Source organism: Leptonychotes weddellii, chromosome 9, assembly GCF_054177405.1.
Source record: "Leptonychotes weddellii isolate Sample4059 chromosome 9, ASM5417740v2, whole genome shotgun sequence".
In the NCBI taxonomy this organism is placed as follows: domain Eukaryota; kingdom Metazoa; phylum Chordata; class Mammalia; order Carnivora; family Phocidae; genus Leptonychotes; species Leptonychotes weddellii.
Window position 1 is genome coordinate 43,651,834 of NC_138377.1, and position 19,803 is coordinate 43,671,636.

General features: G+C 34.7%; 1 protein-coding gene across 4 annotated transcripts in view; it reads left to right on the forward strand.

Moving 5' to 3' along the window:
• SOS2 (SOS Ras/Rho guanine nucleotide exchange factor 2) overlaps positions 1–19,803 on the forward strand; it is an 84,422-nt gene that overhangs the window by 20,690 nt on the left and 43,929 nt on the right. For 2 of the 4 annotated variants that reach the window (XM_081830547.1, XM_081830548.1), the window contains exons 3-8: positions 2,461–2,592; positions 3,865–4,029; positions 7,461–7,664; positions 10,256–10,399; positions 14,460–14,570; positions 18,075–18,173. In XM_081830547.1, coding sequence (XP_081686673.1) covers positions 2,461–2,592; positions 3,865–4,029; positions 7,461–7,664; positions 10,256–10,399; positions 14,460–14,570; positions 18,075–18,173 — 855 coding nt within the window. Of the gene's footprint in view, positions 1–2,460; positions 2,593–3,864; positions 4,030–7,460; positions 7,665–10,255; positions 10,400–14,459; positions 14,571–18,074; positions 18,174–19,803 lie in introns of those variants that run through there. The other 2 variants (XM_081830549.1, XM_081830550.1) reach the window with 2 other exon arrangements.

Genomic DNA, 19,803 nt, shown 5'->3' on the forward strand with positions numbered 1-19,803 from the left:
ACTGAACCATTGTACAAATTAATTTTTTAATCTATATCATTCTAAATCATTATGGAAACTAAAACCATTGAAATCTTATGTGGAATATGTGCTGAGTTCATTTTCAACAAAGATAGCAAGGCAAATCAATGGGGAAAGGAAGGTGTTTAAGCAAAAAAAAAATGCTAAACTAACTGGGTAAATTTATGAGAGAAAAACCCTTGAAACCTATTTCACATAAAAATTAATTCAAGATGCATCATAGTCTTAAGCATAAAAGCTGAAACTATAAAGTTGTAGGAGAGAATGGAGAAGAATATCTTCTTAACCTGGGGTTAGCCAAATATTTTTTTTTTACAGAGGACTCAAAACACAGTAAGTATTAAAGAATAAAATTAATAAGAAAATGAAAAACGTGTAAGTCACAAACCAGGAGAAAATGTTTGTGATATATATTCCTTACAGAGGATTTGTATCCAGAATGTTAACTTCTACAAATCAGTAATAAAAAGACACCTTCCTCCCCCAAATGGGCAAAAGTCTTGAACAGACACTTCATAGAAAGAAGATGTGGTATTGACCAATAAGCACATGAAAAGTGCTCAAGCTCTTTTTTTTTTTCCATTTTATTTTTAAGTAATCTCTACATCCAATATGGGGCTCAAACTCAACCCAGGATCAAGAGTTGCATGCTCCACTGACTGAGCCAGCCAGGTGCCCTTCAAGCTCTTAAGTCACAGGGAAATAGAAATTAAAACCATATTGAGATACCATTTCACACCCCTTTCAAGGGACAAAACTAAAGACTAATAACACCAAATGCATAATTAGAACTCTTACACATTGCCAGTGGGAGGGTAAAATGGTATAACCACTTTGGAAAATTGTTTGGCAGTTTCTTATAAAGTTAAACATATGGTATATCTAGCCTATGACCCAGCAGCTTTACTCCTAAGTATTTAACTAGAGAAATGAAAATATATGTTCACAAGAGACTTATGTATGTCCAAGCAGTTTTATTCATAATACCCAAAAATTGGAAACAACTCAAATTTCTATCAACAAGAAAATGAATAAACGGGTTGTGGTTCATTTATAAAATGGAATACTACTCAGCAATAAAATGAAAGAATGAACTATTGATATGTGTGATAACATGGCTATAATTCATGGACATCATATAGAACAAAAAAAGCCAGACCTCAGAGAGTGCATATGATACGATACATTTCTGTGAAGTTCAGAAACAGCTAAAATTAATGGTGATAGAAATCAGAATGGTGGCTGCCTATGAGTGTGGAGATGGAGATGATAGAAATATTCTGTATCTTTATTAAAGTGATGGTTACACAGGTGTAAGCATTTTTCAAAACATTGAATTGTACACTTAAGACCTGTGCATTGTACTGCATATAAATACTGGTTCAGTAAAGGACTAATAAAAATCTTAAGGCTATTTACTGTTTGATTAATATACAGACACACCTCTAAAAAATTGTGTGAATTAGTGCTAAAATATTTGTTTTGGCTCAGTTTACATGGGAGTATTTTTAGGTTTTTAGAAATACCCATCAGTACAGCTTTCAAAAATTACTTTGGTACTATACTGTTTACATCACCTTTCTTTTGAAAATTGTTTCTGTAATAAAGCAACAACTTCTAGTCTGAAGGAAAATCTTAATTTGGAGTAATTGGGCTATTAAGACTTTTAGGAACTCTTGGAATTAAAGCATTTGTTTCCCTACTCTCAGCTCGACGACATTAAGTATAAAAAAAAGCATACTTCTCAATAGCTAAATATGCTAAAAGATGAGAACATAATTTTAAAAAACAGGAAGTCCCGCTAAAAATTGGAGTTTGATTCACCTATCATTAGTTCTTATTATTCATGCGAACCACTGGTTAAAATTTAGATTAGATGAGCCATAATAGTAACCTAAAAGGCTTAGATTGTTTTTGCCAGGAGATGTATTTCCTTAAGCTGTTCTGAGCTTTGTTACCTACTTGAACCTTTAAAAGGTACATGACATCTCTTCTTTTTAAAATTCTTCTCTATATTTGAAGCTCCAAGGTCAGCAAAAGGAGAGTGACCGCATAATAATTATTAATAATGAATTAACCGCTTCTGCTAGGTAAATAATTTTAACCCTAGGAACCTTATTGTAAAATCACTGGTGAGTATTTCATGCTGGTTTTCATCTCTCCTAATGTTACTACTTTTTCCTAGTTCTCGTTCCATCCTAATTATGCTTATGCTTACAAGCTTTCTGTTTAAATTTCACCTTTTTCTTTACTCATGGGAATTACGTGGAAAAATCTTGAGAGTACTGTTGATCCTTTTTTTAAAAAAATTAGTTATTACAGGAATCAGAACATATGTCACTATTATCTGCTAGGGTTAAAGATGATAAAATTTAGTTTTGTATGAATTTTCTTTTATGAACACTTCTATTAACAATAGTACTGCTGTGATCTGAACAGGAACGTGTTCAAAAGACCTTTCCTCATCCAATTGATAAATGGGCTATTGCTGATGCACAATCTGCCATAGAAAAACGAAAACGAAGAAATCCTCTCTTACTCCCTGTGGACAAAATCCATCCTTCATTGAAGGTAGTAAAAAAAAAAAAAAAAATTAAACATTGGGGAAGTTCTTTATCATGAATAATACTTTATAAGGTATTGGTGTATTTATATAGTATTTATATAGCATGGTTTATGTTAGTATATGCATGTACGTGTGTGTACTTGTACATACACATATATATTAATGTGTGTACAAGTAAAAATACTCTGATAAAATCAGATTTCCTTTCAAATAATATTAAAAGTTATTGATAAGCAATAATACATCTTTGTGGTATCTTCTGTTGAGTATTACCCCTGACTGATTCTCAACCTCTAATTAAGAAAATATATATTGTCGGGGCGCCTGGGTGGCTCAGTCGGTTAAGCATCTGCCTTCAGCTCAGGTCATGATCTCAGAGTCCTGGGATTGAGCCCCGCATCAGGCTCCCTGCTCAGTGGGGAGTCTGCTTCTCCCTCTCCCTCTGCCCTTCCCCCCACTTGTGCTTTCTCTCATTCTCTCTCCAGTTCTCTGTCAAATAAATAAATAAAATCTTTAAAAAGTAGGGGCGCCTGGGTGGCTCAGTCGGTTGAGCAGCTGCCTTCGGTTTGGGTCATGATTTCAGGTTCCTGGGATCGAGCCACGCATTGGGCTCCCTGCTCAGCGGGGAGCCTGCTTCTTCCTCTCCCTCTGCTGCTCCCCCCGCTTGTGCTCTTGCTCTCTCTTTCTCTCTCAAATAAATAAGATCTTTAAAAAAAAAATCTTTAAAAAATATATATGTATATATAGTCAAAGCTGTGGTGAGTTCAGAACTGTTTTTAATTTGTATTTATCACAGATATTTTTATATACATTGGAAAAATAGGCTAGGGAATATTAGTCTATAGAAAATATTTGATGTATATGGATTTGAATGCCTCCTTGGTAGCAATTTCAAGACATCCCCTAACTCCCCCCTCATATGCACATATCCTCCCCTCAATACAAACCACTGTCATTTGGGGATATTGGTTACAGGTGCTTGAAGATAGCAGATACTTGTCAAATGGGTTTTGGGTAATGTATTAATTAAGAGGTTTTCAGTGAAGTCCTGGCCAAGATTTCTTGATACTAAAGGCAGATTTGTTAGATTAGATGTCTCTTTAAAAAGCCTCTGATACTGGGACCAATTGCTCATTCTGTATCCTGTGATACCTGTAACGTTAGACATTTGGTTTATAGAAAGTTTGTAAGCAAGAGTGTTGGATAAAATTTTTCAGTGTTTAACTGATACTTGACAGTGCCATTTTTTGGAATTAAATTGTGTATTCTTTCCACAGGAAGTTTTAGGGTACAAAGTGGACTATCATGTATCCCTGTATATTGTGGCTGTACTAGAGTATATCTCAGCTGATATTTTGAAGTTGGCTGGTAATTATGTTTTTAATATCCGACATTATGAAATATCTCAGCAGGACATTAAAGTGTCAATGTGTGCAGATAAGGTAAGTGTTAAGTGGTATTTAAATTTAACTTGAATAATAGTGACTATATGTCACTTCTGCCTCTTTTTTATACACATTTATATTAGTAATTTTTATAATTCCTGGTGTTGGAAGACAGAAAAATGCTGGTGTTTTAGACAAACCATGATACTTTCAGCATATGACAGGATGGGAATCTCCCCCCCGGCCCCTCAAGAATCTTTTGCCTACAAGAGAAAAACAGCCAAAGCCTCAAACCAATTTAAGAAAAATAGTTTTGAGTTTTATCTTTTTAGAAAGAAAATATATACAGAGCAGTCGGGTACTTTTAAGTATAAGTAATTTTGAAAAGCATACTTTGGTTTCACAGAATAGTGGGGCACAGCTAGAGAGCAGAAGACTGCAATGCCAGTGTTTCTTCCTTCTGATACTGTTTTTGTTAGTTACCTCATTGCTTCCTGGCTGTAAGCCTCTGGGGGAAGAAACTGAGTCTCTTTATTTTCCTTTCTTCTCCTTTTCTTTCCTTTCTACTTTTTTTTTTTTTTTTACTTTTTAAATGAACATTTTTGGGTATCTGTCAATGTGCCAGTCACTGCCCTGAGCTTTAAGGATCCAGCATTGAACAAGACAGCAGTCCCTGTGTTAGAAGGAATTTATTTTAGTGGGGAAAAAAATATGGTAAAAAACATAATAATTGCAGCACAGTGTGATTAAAAACTATTAGAAGCCAAAGTGCAGTGGAGAAAGTGGTCACCTCTGGCATGGGGGAGACCAGGAACACTTCATAGAGAAGATGCCTAAACTAGACCACTAAGGTTGAATGACCCCTAGAACTTGGCACATGCCAGTGGTTCTCTACTTTGACTGTACATCAGAACTACCAGAAAGAATAGTGATGCCTGCATCTTACTCCCAGAGGTTCTGATTTACTTGACCTGGGTTAGGACTCTAAGCCTCGATATATTTTGAAAGCATCCCAGGTGATTCTGATGTGCAGTTATTGTTGAGATCTGCTCTAGTCTGCCTTGATCTCAAAAATGATTTTTCACTTGAATTTCATAGTAGAAATTCCTAGATATTTCTATTTGACTTCTAAAATTATGATGACATGCTTTAAAAAAAAAAAAAATTTCTATCTCAGACTTCAGAAAAGTTGCAGGTGCAATAAAAGATACTCCCCTGTGCCCTGAACCACTTGAGGGTAAGTTGCCAACATAGTTTACAAACAAAAACATTCTTCCGCATACCATGGTATGACAATCAAAATCCAGGGAATTAACTTTGATACATTATACTATCTAATTTTCGGGCCCTATTCAAGTTTTGCCAGTTGTCCCAGTGATGTCCTTTATAGCAAAATGATCCAGTCCAGAATTAGTCATGTATCTTTCAGTCTGGGATAATTCCTCATAATCCTTTAACTTTTGTGGCCTTGATACTTTTGAGGATTACAACTAGTTGTAATTGTTTAAAATGTCCCTTACTGAGGCTTCTGGGTGGCTCAGTTGATTAAGCATCCGACTCTTGATTTTGGCTAAGGTCTTGATCTCAGGGTCGTGAGTTCAAGCCCCACATTGGGCTTCACAGTGGGTGTGGAGCCTACTTAAAAAAAGAAAAAGTCCCTTACTTTAGTTTTTTTCTGGTATTTTCTCTTCATTAAATTCAGGTTATGGATCTTTGGCCAGGAATATCATAGAAGTAGTGCTGTACTCTTTTCATTGCATTTCTCACATGGCACACAATTTTGATGTGTCCCATCACTGGTGATGTTCATTTTGATCACTTGATTAAGGGGTTGTTTTCCAGGCTTCTCTGCCTTGAAGTACTATTTTCCCTTTTGTAATTAATAAATATTTTGTGGAATATTTTAAGATCGTGAATATCTTGTTCCTCATTGCACTTGAAATTTATTCATTTGTTTATTTTAATATAGGCTCATGGATTCTCATTTAATATGCTTTCCATTATTTCATTACTTATTTTGATAATTCAAATTGTCTTAGATCTGGCCAGTGGGAGCTCCTTTAAGTTGGCTTCTCTGTCTGTATCATTCTTTGAACACTTCCTCTTGACAGAAGATGTTCCAGGTTCAGCTTTTCTTTACATGCTGCTCACGCCTGGGATTAGTCATTTTCTAAAAACTCCAGGTTCCTTTTAGTGGAGAATGGTATTTAGAAACCAAGATCTGGGTACTAGGTAAACTCACTGCTATTATGGTGTACATGTTCTGGTCTCTAGATGCCAGATTTGGGGAGTGTGTGTGTGTATACATTATATGTATACAACACATCTATATTTATTTCTCATCTATGTTTTTGTTGTTATGGCAGCCCAAGAAAACTAATACAGGCGTGTACTTTCACAAGTTGTTTATTTTCCAACATAGGTGGTATGTTAGCATCAACCTACATTTAAGTGGGGGTGGACCTGTAACGCAGGTGGTAATTCAGTTCTGCTTAGAAGATAGTATTGTACTACCTACTTCTGAGTAGGTAGAAAAATTTTGGGAAATCTGCTTTACCATTCTCTCAGGCTTAAGCTTCTAACTCAAGAACTACCCTGTGTCTACCAAAAAAGAATTATCTATCTTTATATGAATTCACAGATCTCTCCAATCCAAACCAATACCATAGGGTTCATTTTAGCCTCCCCTTGTTCATATTTATAACTGTCTTGTCTGACAGAAATCTGGCTCCCATTTTTCTTAATATATTTTCCTATTTGGTCTGTTCTCCTGTATCTAACCAGTCTCCTAACAGTCATCTCTTCCTGCGCTGGTACAGGCACCTTCTTTAACTGCTTAATAGTGGTTGCTGGTATGGTAACTATGCATGAGAAAAGGATCACAGTGTACTCTGTCATGTGCTTCTACAGTAGTATCCTTTTCTTTTTTCCAAGTGCATATAGCTTTCTTCACAACAGGACAAGGAAGTACCACTATTTTGAATGCCTACTCTTTGCCAGACATAGTTGTATGCATTTTATGTATACCACCTCATTGAATTTTCTCATCAGTTACATTTTACATAGAAGGAATCTGCTTTCAAAAGAATAAATAAGTTGTCTGTAATCACAGGTAAGTAAGTGATTGAACCAGGATTTTGGCTCAGATTGTTGTCCTTGAAAGGTATGCTCCTTTTTGCTATTATATGTGTGTATAGTTTATGTGTGTGTGTGTATTTATATACACACATTTATATGTATACACACATATATTTCAGTGTTAGGCTTATCTTATTTCTATAAATATTTATTTATTTTTGCATATCCAGTTTTGTTTGGACTTTTTTTCCCTTCAACTTTTCATATTTCTCTTATTTGAATTTTCTTATATAAATTAGCTTGTAATGCGCACAGCTCTCATTGTTTAATGTTTTAATTCTAAATACCTTGAGATCATTTTATAAAAGTATGGAAAATAAGTTTCTACATTATTGATTTATATTTGTCAGGTTTTGATGGACATGTTTGACCAGGATGACATAGGTTTGGTTTCTCTCTGTGAAGATGAACCCAGTTCTTCAGGTGAATTAAACTACTATGACCTTGTCAGAACTGAAATTGCAGAAGAAAGGCAGTATCTACGGGAACTAAATATGATCATAAAAGTGTTTCGAGAAGCCTTTCTTTCCGACAGAAAGCTGTTTAAACCTTCTGTAAGTACCTTTTTGGTTTGAAATTTTATGTACCCCAAAAGCAGCTTAAAATCACAAGTAGGAACTTTTTATACTTTATGAGTGTATAACAAAAATATTCTATTATGTAGTATTTATGGTTTTTAAAATATGTGAATTGTTCTGTATTAAGGGCAGTGACGGTGGAAGTCAGACACAAGTGCACACAGCTGCCCTGATTGGAAAGGGGGACTGCACGGGAGTGGAATCTTCCTGCTGTGCAGGATTTGAGGTTTATAGTCATTCGTTTGAACGTAGTGAAAAAGATGTATGGTCTAGAAAAGAAAGACTTAATACTTTTTCATGTCTTTTGGTAAGTACTTTAAGGCAGTGGTTTAAAGTTTTAACAGTGGAACTTTTTAAGAAAAAAGTTCATGCCGAGTGCCACATAAACAAAGGCAGAGCTACTCCACTGGAATATGGGATAGAAGTGCTGGCAGTAGGATAGGAGCCTTGTCCTTTTTCTTACCTCTGTAGCTTCTAAAGTCAACTTAAGGAATACAGCTAGACAAATACTGTCTTTTTTAAGAAGTTTTTTTTTCTTTCCTTTCTTTATCCCATGATTTATTTTTCCTTAGATGTCTGTGTGTCTGCCCTTCACTTTAAATACTCAGCCTTTTTTCTACCTCCTGATTTCCTCCCCCAAATAACTATTACATGAGTGAATGTGCAGACACAGCTGGCTGAGTGTTTAAGATTAGGAAGTGATTTAGCCTCTTTGATTCTTTTCCAAAAGCATGAGTTTCAGTGATAATGTAGGGTTTTTTAGTTGGCTTCTGTCCTTTTTTTTTTTGGTACTTATGTTTAATGTTTTGTAGCAGCTCCCACTGGACACACTGCTTTAATCGCATTTTGTCATTTTCAAAGTACTGTCTATTTTATGTGACCCTTGTAACACTCCTCTGAGATAGATGAGACAGGTATTATCATCTCTGCCTTACTAAGATAAGGAAATTGACACAAAACGATTATGACTTGGTAAGTTACAGAAGTTGAACTTGAACTTGAGTTCTTTTATACCACAGTATAATTGGTTCTATCTAAGAATAAAAACCTAACAGATGCTAGTAGCTTATTTTATCTTCTTTGGCTTTTCTGTGTCCCATTAGTATTCATTCCTCAGGAATTAATTTTTATGGGGTCTCTTCTCATTGATAGTGCTGATTTGATAGAAAATTTCAACTGTGGTACTGAAGGGTCAAGAGAAAGAGGGAATTCCTTATCTTTTTAAACTTTTTTTAGCATTTAGATATGGATTTGCTATATTTACTGTATTTTTTTCTACTGTATTTTTTAGTCTCAATAGACTGTAAACTTTTGAGGTAAAGACCATCTGAGATCAGAGCATAGTACTCAGCAAATATGTGATAAAGGAATGAGTGATTTAAAACTAATCTTAATTTACTCCTTTAGGCCCTATCCCTTTGTCTTCAAAAAGCTCACATTTGGGCGCCTGGGTGGCTCAGTTGGTTAAGCAACTGCCTTCGGCTCAGGTCATGATCCTGGAGTCCCGGGATCGAGTCCCACATCGGGCTCCCTGCTTGGCGGGGAGTCTGCTTCTCCCTCTAACCCTACCCCCTCTTGTGCTTGCTCTCTCTCTCTCAAATAAATAAATAAAATCTTTAAAAAAAAAAAAAAAAAAAAAGCTCACATTTGTGGAGGACCTAATATATGCCAGGAGCAGTTTGTGGAAATCATCTCATTTAATCCTACTAAGAACCTTATGAGGGTAGATAGATATTAATATACCAGCTGTGTGACCTTGAGCAATTTACTTAACTGCTTTGAGCTGGTTTCCTCATTTGTAAAAATGAGGATGATGATAGTGCCTATATAATAAGGCTGTTATGAGATTACATGTCAAGTACTTGTAATAGTGCCTGAAACGTAGTAAGTGACCTAATCCAGAGTCATTTATCTAACAAGTGTGGGGTCAAGATCCATGCTCAGGTCTGTCAGGTTCCACAGCGTGTAGTGTTTCCATTACGACATGGAAGAGTGAATGATAGTTGGCCATAACCTGCATGATCAGTCATAACGGTCTGTTTAAGAAATTAACATTTCTTAATCCAGATGTAATTCACACATGGAAGCTTGAATGAAGTCTTAATTCCGCCTCAAATTTAGGAGACAGGCCACAAGTTGCGAAACTGGATTGTATTTGGATTAGGAGTCATGTTTTCATTTTGAACCCAGCTTTTATTAACTAGCTCTATAAGACCTTGATCAAGATTTTTAGCCTCTTAGCCAATTTGAAAATACTCAAATGCCAGGATTCTCTATGTGAAGAGTTGCTTAGATTTATCCACAATAGGAGATTTTAGAATTATTGAACAAAACTACATATAATTTATATTTCCCAGTAAATTTACTGTATGTAATCGGGAGGTTTTTTTAATTTCACATTTATATTCATGATGGACTTTTGCTTTGTTATAGAATATATTACATGTCTTGGAATATATTAGTATGTAATTGGATGAAAATACACCCTTAACACTTATATTACTTATATTTAGCAATTTTTAAACAATATTTCAACCTCACATGTCTTAACTTTTCTTTTTTTTCAGGATATTGACAGGATTTTCAGTAACATTTCAGATATACATGAATTAACTGTGAAACTTTTAGGTTTAATTGAAGACACAGTTGAAATGACTGATGAAAGCAGTCCTCATCCGTTAGCTGGCAGCTGTTTTGAAGATTTGGCAGAAGTAAGTTTATAAAAGTACTTTATAATTCTCATTAAAGTTCTAAATAGTGTATTAAAAAATTAGTAAGATATTCTCTGAAAATTAGAGGACATTGCTGACTGCTATAAAACAATACTTAAGATTGAACCAGTAGCAAACTAAAATTACATTGTCTATATTTTTAGTGACACTTATTTTATAGTGTATTTATGATAATATTTATAGTGAAAGTTGGTTGAGTAGTAACATTTAGGATTTTTTTTAAATTTTATTATGTTATGTTAGTCACCATACAATACATCATTGGTTTTTGATGTAGTGATCCACGATCCATTGTTTTCGTATAACACCCAGTGCTCCATGCAATACGTTCCCTCCTTAATACCCATCACCAGGCTTACCCATCCCCCCACCCCCCCTCCTCTCTAAAACCCTGTTTCTCAGAGTCCATAGTCTCCCGTGGTTCATCTCTCCCTCCGATTTCCCTCCCTTCATTTTTCCCTTCCTTCTCCTAATGTCCTCCATGCTGTTCCTTATGTTCCACAAATAAGTGAAACCATATGATAATTGACTTTCTCTGCTTGACTTATTTCACTTAGCATAATCTCCTCCAGTCCCATCCATGTTGATGTAAAAGTTGAGTAATCATCCTTTCTGATGGCTGAGTAATATTCCATTGTATATATGGACCACATCTTCTTTATCCATTCATCTGTTGAAGGGCATCTCGGCTCTTTCCACAGTTTGGCTATTGCAGACATTGCTGCTATGAACATTGGAGTGCATATGGCTAGGATTTTTTTTTTAATGGCATGTGCATTTAAGGTGAAAGAAAATAAATTCTGTTGACCATAGCTGTTTAGCTTTTATAGATTTTGGTCTTAGTTTCCAAAAATTGAAAAGGAGGTTTATATTTTAATTTTTTTCCCAACGTGAAAATCATTTTGTCTTTTAGGTGATGATTATAAAAATAATGTAGCTTATTGTAAAAATATTCAGAAAAATAGAGGCAAGTATAAAATGAAAATCACTCAATTTTGCAACACCCAGAGATAACTTATCCTTACAACATATATTATTTAATCCTTAAAAATATTTTTCTATAGGGCGCCTGGGTGGCTCAGTTGGTTAAGCGACTGCCTTCGGCTCAGGTCATGATCCTGGAGTCCCGGGATTGAGTCCTGCATCGGGCTCCCTGATCAGCAGGGAGTCTGCTTCTCCCTCTCCCGCTCCCCCCTCTTGTGCTCTTTCTCTCTCTCTCTCTCAAATAAATAAATAAAATCTTTAAAAAAAAAAAATTTTTTTTCTATATATAGATACAAACCCGTTTTATTTACGATAATAGACTGTTAACTATTTTCTCCTGTTCTCAATATATCATGAACATTTTCCATGTTAATAAATAGACTTCCACACAATTTTTTTAATATATTAGTTGAAGTTTAGTTGACATACAATGTTATATTAGTTTCAGGTGTATAAGATAGAAATTCAACAATTCTTGTATATTACACGGTGTTCACGGCCATATGTGTAGTTACCATTTGTCACCATACAACATTATTACAATATTGTTGACTATATTACCTATGCTATACTTTTCATCCCTGTGATTTACTCACTAGAAGTTTGTGCCTCTAATCCCCTTCACCTATTTCACCCATCCCCTCACCCCTCCTTCAACACTGAATTTGAAGTCTGAATTAGCACCATGTTATATGGAGACACCATAACATATTTTAACTCCTTACTATTAATAAATATTTAGGTTGTTTCCATTTTTTGTTATTACAAACAATATTGCAACAAATATATTTATACTGTCATCATAGTCTAATAATTATTTTAGGATGTATTCCTAGAAGTGGAATTGTAGTATTAAAGACGAGGAAATTTTTAGAACTTTAAAACATTTTACCAAATTTACTTCCACATAAGCTCTAATATATGCTGCTCTTTTTCCCACACCTTCACTAACTCTAGGTGTTATTCTATTCATTTTTCCCAGTCTAATGAGGGGGGAAAAGAGCTTTTATTTTTAAAACTAATCATGTTGAACATCTTTGTATACTCATTGGCCATTTTTATTGCTGTTGGAAAACAGGTTGTAAAAGTGCTTTCTTTAGTTTTCATGTAAAAGAATTTCTAATGTTACAATCTTTGCCTATATTTTTTGGAAAATATAGATCACTTTTATTATATCCATTTTAGAGACAATGAAACTGATAGTATAGAAGTATTCAATTACTGATACCTAAGCAAAATAATCAGCCTTGATTCTTCCTAGCAAGTTTTTATATTGCAATATCTTAGCATATTAATCTGTAGCCTGGTTGCTTGCTGTTCTCTTAAATATATCATGGTTCAAAAACAATGTATTTTCTGGGGCGCCTGGGTGGCTCAGTTGGTTAAGCGACTGCCTTCGGCTCAGGTCATGATCCGGGAGTCCCGGGATCGAGTCCCGCATCGGGCTCCCTGCTTGGCGGGGAGCCTGCTTCTCCCTCTGACCCTCCTCCCTCTCATGCTCTCTGTATCTCATTCTCTCTGTCTCAAATAAATAAATAAAAAAATCTTTAAAAAAAAAAAAAAAAAAACAATGTATTTTCTAATTTTTATTTTGTTATTGTGGTAAAATATACATTAAGATTTGCCATTTTAACCATTTTTAAGTGTATAATTCAGTGGCATTAATCAAATTCACAGTATTATACAACCATCACTGCTGTCTTTTTTAAAATCTTTTTATCACCCCAAACAGAAACTCTGTACTCACTAAGCAGTGACTCCCTATTCTTCCCTCCCTCCTAACCCCTGGTAACCTCTAATCTACTTTCTGTCAACATGAATTTGCTGATCCTAGATACTTGATATAAGTGGAATCATAGCAATATTCTTTTGTGTCTGCTTATTTCACTTAACATGTTTTCAGGGGTCATCCATTATAGCATGTATCAGAACCCCATCCCTTTCTATGGCTGAGTAATATTCCATTGTATATATGTATCATGTTTTGTTTATCCATTTATTTGATGATGGACACATGGTGTTTCCATCTTTTGGCTATTGTGAATAATGCTGCAGTGAACATTGGCATACAAGTATCTGTTTGAGTCTCTATTTTCAATTCTTTTGGGTATATATCCAGTAGTGGATTGCTGGGTCATGGGGTAATTCTTTGTTTCACTTTTTGAGGAACTGCCAAACTGTTTTCCACAGGGGCTACAGTATTTTATATTCCCACTCGCAATGGATGAGGATTTCAGTTTCTCTTATCCTCACCAATACTTGTTATTTTCTGAAAAACATATTGTATTTTTTTTTTTTTAAGATTTTACTTATTTGACAGAAAGAGACACAGCAAGAGAGGGAACACAATTAGGGGGAGTAGAAGAGGGAGAAGCAGGCTTCCCGCTGAGCAGGGAGCCCGATGTGGGGCTCAATCCCAGGACCCCCACCCTAATGGCTGAGCCACCCAGGCGCCCCAAAACATACTGTATTTTTAAAATACAAAAATGAAACAAGACTCTTAATTGTAACTAAACATTGGGGATATTGATTATTGTCAAGTAATAGGAATTTATTGAAATATAAACATCGTACAAAATATGGGCAATTTCTGCTTTGTTATTTTACTATATATTAGTCTTTCCTTTCTGTTTCTAATTTTGAAAAGTGTAGAGTGGATGAAACAGTGGTACCAGGTTTTGCTTCCTTGGAGAGTATCTTAGGTATAAACTCATTTTAACCTAGGTAAGCCTAACTGAAATTTCAAATCCCAAGCTTGTTTTACTAATAAATACTCTTCATTTACTGGGAATAAATGTGCATAAGCATTTTAATAGCTTGATAACTTATGACCACAAATTCAGTGACCTATTTTAAGACCTTGCCATGTATCACTCAAGATCATTACATACATTTAAAAAAATTTCCTAGTTATTGTTTGACCCCTAAAAGTGAGAGCAAAAAGTTCTGAAACGTAGTTGAGAACTTAAATAAAAATTTACTATTAAATAATCTGCCATATTAGTAGAAAAGATGTTCTTTTAAACCTAACACGTTCTCCTTTTTAAAAAAATAGGAGCAAGCATTTGATCCTTATGAAACGTTATCACAGGACATTCTTTCTCCAAAATTTAATGAACATTTCAGTAAGTTGATGGCCAGACCTGCGGTGGCTCTACACTTTCAGGTAAACTTAAATTGAATGTTTGTTTTTTGTTTTTTTTTGTTTTTATAAAGCAACCAAAGAAATATTTCACCATCTTATTCTTCAAATATTTGTAAGTTCTGGAACCCTTTCATAAAGCACATAAGGAACTAATTCACCAGTCCTTCAAAATCTGTTCATTGTAAGCTTGTTTTAGATTGTCTTCTCTTTTTTGTCTCAAGTTCTTTCAATCTGTCCTTAATGTAGAAATATTTTATAGAATATTATTACACATACTGAGTGACTACAAGAATCTGGCACATTCTAGATCTGGGATATAGCAATAATATGCAGAGCTCTTTCAGGATCTTATTCCCTGCAGGAGCTGGAACAGGAATCATAAAGAGTGGAGAATATCCTCATGTGATACCCATACTGACTTCTCTACCAGGCCTGTAATTTAAAGGAGATATATTAATGGGGACTATGCAAATTAATTGGTTCAGTAATGCAGTTAGATAAAATGAAAGAAAGTGGAGAGACAGAATTACATTTTTACCCTTTCAACACTTAACAAAGGTTACCTTGGCATTGATCCTTGACTACTTACTGCTGTAGAGACATCCTGCATCTAGACCAGCTCTTCTCCCTTAGCATATGAATATGGCCTTTATTGTCCTAAAACAAGCAGATAAATAAACAAAACTTTCTTCACTCTAGCTGTTGTTCCCCTTTTCATTTTTAGCCAATTATCTTCATATTACTTTTTACCATTCTTTATCAAACTGCTATCATCTGTATTCTGATCAGGATATACACTAAAAACTGCCCTTGAAAATGAACTTAATTGCCAAGTCCAATGGATATTTTGATTTCATATTTATGCCTGTAGTATTTGTTCATCCCCTCCTTGTCCTTTTGGCTCCCATGATACTTCCTCCTAATTTTTATCTTCTTTAATTTCTCCTTAGTCTCCATAATTGCAGATGTTCTCCAGCTTCAATTATCAGCCCATTCTTTTCTGCCCCTCTGTACTCTCCATAAGTGACTTTATCTGTACATTCTGCTTTAGCTATTGCCTATATGCTGGTGACTTCCTATTTGTATTTTCAAGCCATAACACTCTCATGAGCACTGTGTGTGTATATACACTTTCATATAACCAGCTGCCCTTTGAGCTAATTCACTTGGATATCACACAAGCATTTCAAATATAACGTGTTCAAAAATGAACTTAAAATCTTCTCTCTGCCTTCTTTACTGTGAATTCCCATTATCTTCTGCTGTATTCAATAACTTGTCAACTTGGAATAAAAATTACACCTAATTTTCAAAATTTACTTCAACAAAGGAATAATTTTCTTAAGCTAAATCCTATATATTCATATACCATAAAGTAAACATTAGTTAAATAGGGCAGTGTACCTATAAGATCTTTGCATAAGCATTAAAAGCATTCACAACGTTTGTTTCATTCCTATTTTATTAGGAATTATTACTGTGGGATTTGAATGTTTAGGATCCAGTTATTTAACTATTGCTCCAGATATTTAGTGAAATTTAAAGACTTAAATAAAACACTTTTTCACGCCAAACTCATTTGTACTGTATTAACTTTAAAAAGATCCATTCAGTGAAAGGTGAAGAAGGTAATGCTTCATTAAAAAAAACATAAAACAAAAAACTTTTTTAGAAGATATATAGCACACTTTAAGAATATTAGCTTTGGAGTCAGAACTTCTGGCTTTGGGTCAATCAGTAATTGTGTTATCCTGAGCAAGTCACTTAACCTCTGAGGCTTAGTTTGCTCATTTGTGACATGATGATAATGTATATCTCTTATGGTTTTTGTGAAAATCAAATGGGAATACACTAAGCACATTTGGCGTATATTAAAATACTTGTTTTATTTATAGTTCTTACACTATAAATACACATTGCATTAGCACTTTAGGATACACTTTAGTAGCTGTTTCAGTGCCAATTAACAATATAGCTGATCTTTATAGACTTAATTTTAAAGTTTCATCTTGGTTCCAGTTAAAGCATTATATATAAAATATATAAAAATATATCTAGGGTGATTCACATCACTCTCTTTCATTAATCAAATGATGAAAGAAATTAATCTTGAGGAAAATAAGTTGATTGAGCATATCATGGTAGCAAGTCCATTGAACAAATTATAATTTAACTTCAGTTAACAGTTTTATGAGAATTATGGGAGAGTTTGCCTGGGAGGATACTTTTAAGAAGCATCATATGAGATTCTTTCCACATATATTGCTGTTGTCTGTATTTATCTGATGAGGAGAAGTACCAGTTTAAATAAGTCAACCTAGTGACATTTAAAATCAATATGAGTAACTTTTAAATCCCTTATAAATTTTAGAAAATCGTTTATTCTACAGATGATTAGTTTTCAAAACTGGGATGATATACCTACCCCTAACTATACACTAAGATTTTTCAGGTGATATTAAGGGCACAGACAGCTTTAAGGGAATCAGTTTCTAGCCTGGCTGTGACCTTGTTTGTTTTTGTGTTCTGTTTTCCAATTTCTCTTACACATTACGCCTTGCCATATTGAATTTCCCATTATGCATTGATCCAAGGTATAAAATCCTGCAGGGTCCCAGCCAGTGGGAACAAAAAACTTGCTCTTGAAGGAGAGTTCATTGAATGCAAAGCAAAAGGGTTTTTAAAAGCAGGAGGTAGGGTAATTATGTTAAAAATAAAAACTCTTAGTAGCTAAAATGTCATATCTAACTATATCTTGCCATATCTAGGAATTAAGAAGTGAGATCATTTACAAGGGTGAATATTAATTTTTTTTAAAAAGGACCTCATCATTCATTGGACATTAGAATAAAGGAGAGGGGAGGCTTATGAAATTCTCATACTGGGGGGTACATGTTAGAAACAGTTACAGATTCTTCCAGATGCTTCCTGTACTTCAGACTGTGACATTAACATGTATGTTTGACTTTAAGAATGAAGTTAGACTTTCTGAGGAATTGTCTGATCTAGTTCTTTATTTTGACAGTGAAGATTGGCTTTGTCAATGTAGTTATATGACAGATATTTTTCATAAAATAAATAAGCTAAATCTGAAGTTTATTTAATCATTGTTTGGTGAAACATATTTAAATCACATCTACGATACACAGTATCCCAAAAAGTACATCCTTCATAACTACTTAAAACATTTCAAATGATCATGTAAAAATATACAGGAGGGTACATAGCTTTCAAAATTCTTTTAGGGTGGGGGAAGCCAAAACTTTTCAAGAAAAGTTGTATAGGACTACTGTGAAAGTTATTTTCGCTGTATAAGAGATGAAGAAATGTATATATCTACTTAATAACTTACAAGAGGAAAAAAATCCTTCATTTTACAGCACTTTAATTTCCATGTAGAACATGCTTTCTGTTATAGTTTTGGTTAAGTCTGTATCTTGTATTTTTAAAAGTTATTTCTGTTAGGCATTGCTGTTATATATTCTTGATACCAGAGATATACAGTTATATCTTTTTGCTTTGCAGTCCATTGCTGATGGGTTTAAAGAGGCAGTTCGTTATGTCCTTCCACGCCTTATGCTGGTGCCTGTTTATCATTGTTGGCACTATTTTGAATTATTAAAGGTAAGGTAAAGCCTTCCTGAGCCAAAAGTACTTGCATTTATGAGGCTTAAGAACTAGTTTTTTGTTTTGTTTTGTTTTTTTAAAGATTTTATTTATTTATTTGACACAGAGAGAGAGAGACACAGCGAGAGAGGGAACACAATCGGGGAGTGGGAGAGGGAGAAGCGGGCTTCCCGCTGAGCAGGGAGCCAGATGCGGGGCTCGATCCCAGGACCCTGGGATCATGACCTGAGCCGAAGGCAGACAATTAACGACTGAGCCACCCAGGCACCCTGTTTTTTTTTGTTGTTGTTGTTAAGATTTTATTTATTTGAGAGAGAGACTGAGCATGAGCAAGGGCGGGGGGCAGAGGGAGCGGGACAAGCCCAGGGAGCCCAATGCGGAGCTCGATCCCAGGACCCTGGGATCATGACCTGAGGCAAAGGCAGACATTACCTGACTGAGGCACCCAGGCGCCCCAAGAGCTAGTTTTTGATCTGGTCATATTTTTTTCATACTTTTTATTCATAAAAATGAAGTATTTTAAATGTCTACCTTCTTTTCCATGGAGAAAAGCCTATATTTTTTTGTTTTCATATCATATCCAAGTGGTAGATAGAGGAAAATATGTCTTTATCTGCCAGTAATAACATCAGTTACTTTTTTCATTACTTTTTGGAGGCACACAGTAACAGTGATTTAACTCTTATGTAAGTAATTCATAACTTTTGTGTATAACATTGGTCTAAATTTCCGTCTTGTTTTAACTTATTAAGAAAAGTACTTTTAGAGTTGACTTCTTTTTTTTTTTACCATGCAGTATAGTATTCTTCCTCTCTTAGCTAGGACCCAAGCAACATCTAACAAAAAATTATGGTAAAACTTGAACTCTTTTTATGTATGTATGTATTTATTTATTTATTAAAGATTTTGTTTATTAGAGAGAGACAGCAAGCACAAGGGTGGGGGAGGAGCAGAGGGAGAGGGAGAAGCAGACTCTGTGCTGAGTGTGGAGCGTGACGCAGGGCTCAATCCCATGACCCCGAGATCATGACCTTAGCCGAAATCAAGAGTCAGATGCTTAACCTACTGAGCCATCCAGGTGCCCCATAATTTCAAAATATCTTGCTCGGTAAAATTTTCTTCTGCAACTCTTTAAATTGCTTTTTAGAAGCTAGACATCTTTCTGCCTGAGTATTTTGTACCTCTCTTTTAGGATACCAAGTTGTTGGTTTAGACAGACTTTTTAGATTTTTTTCCATCTAACTCTTTAGTAATAATATTAAAGCCAGAATAATTCTGTATCCTGTAGACACCTAGGCAAGGAATTCATTTGGTGATTTCTAATGAATAGCTATCTCAAGAATTCTTTTTTATGAAGTCTTATTACCCATAATGTGTGATGCTGAAGCTCACTAGCTTTTGAGCACAAATAGATGAACAACTTGATTCTGAATATCTCTATGGAAACTAATGGATCCATAAAGAACTCATAAAAATGATTGCAGGCTTCATATAAATAATACATTGGCTGCCCCAGATGTATGTTTGGATTTCTAAAATTTTTTGGATAATATTCATGTCTAATTGGAAGTCCTATCATTAGTCTTATAACTTCCTTCAAATATTTGCCAACATTTAAAAATTCTGG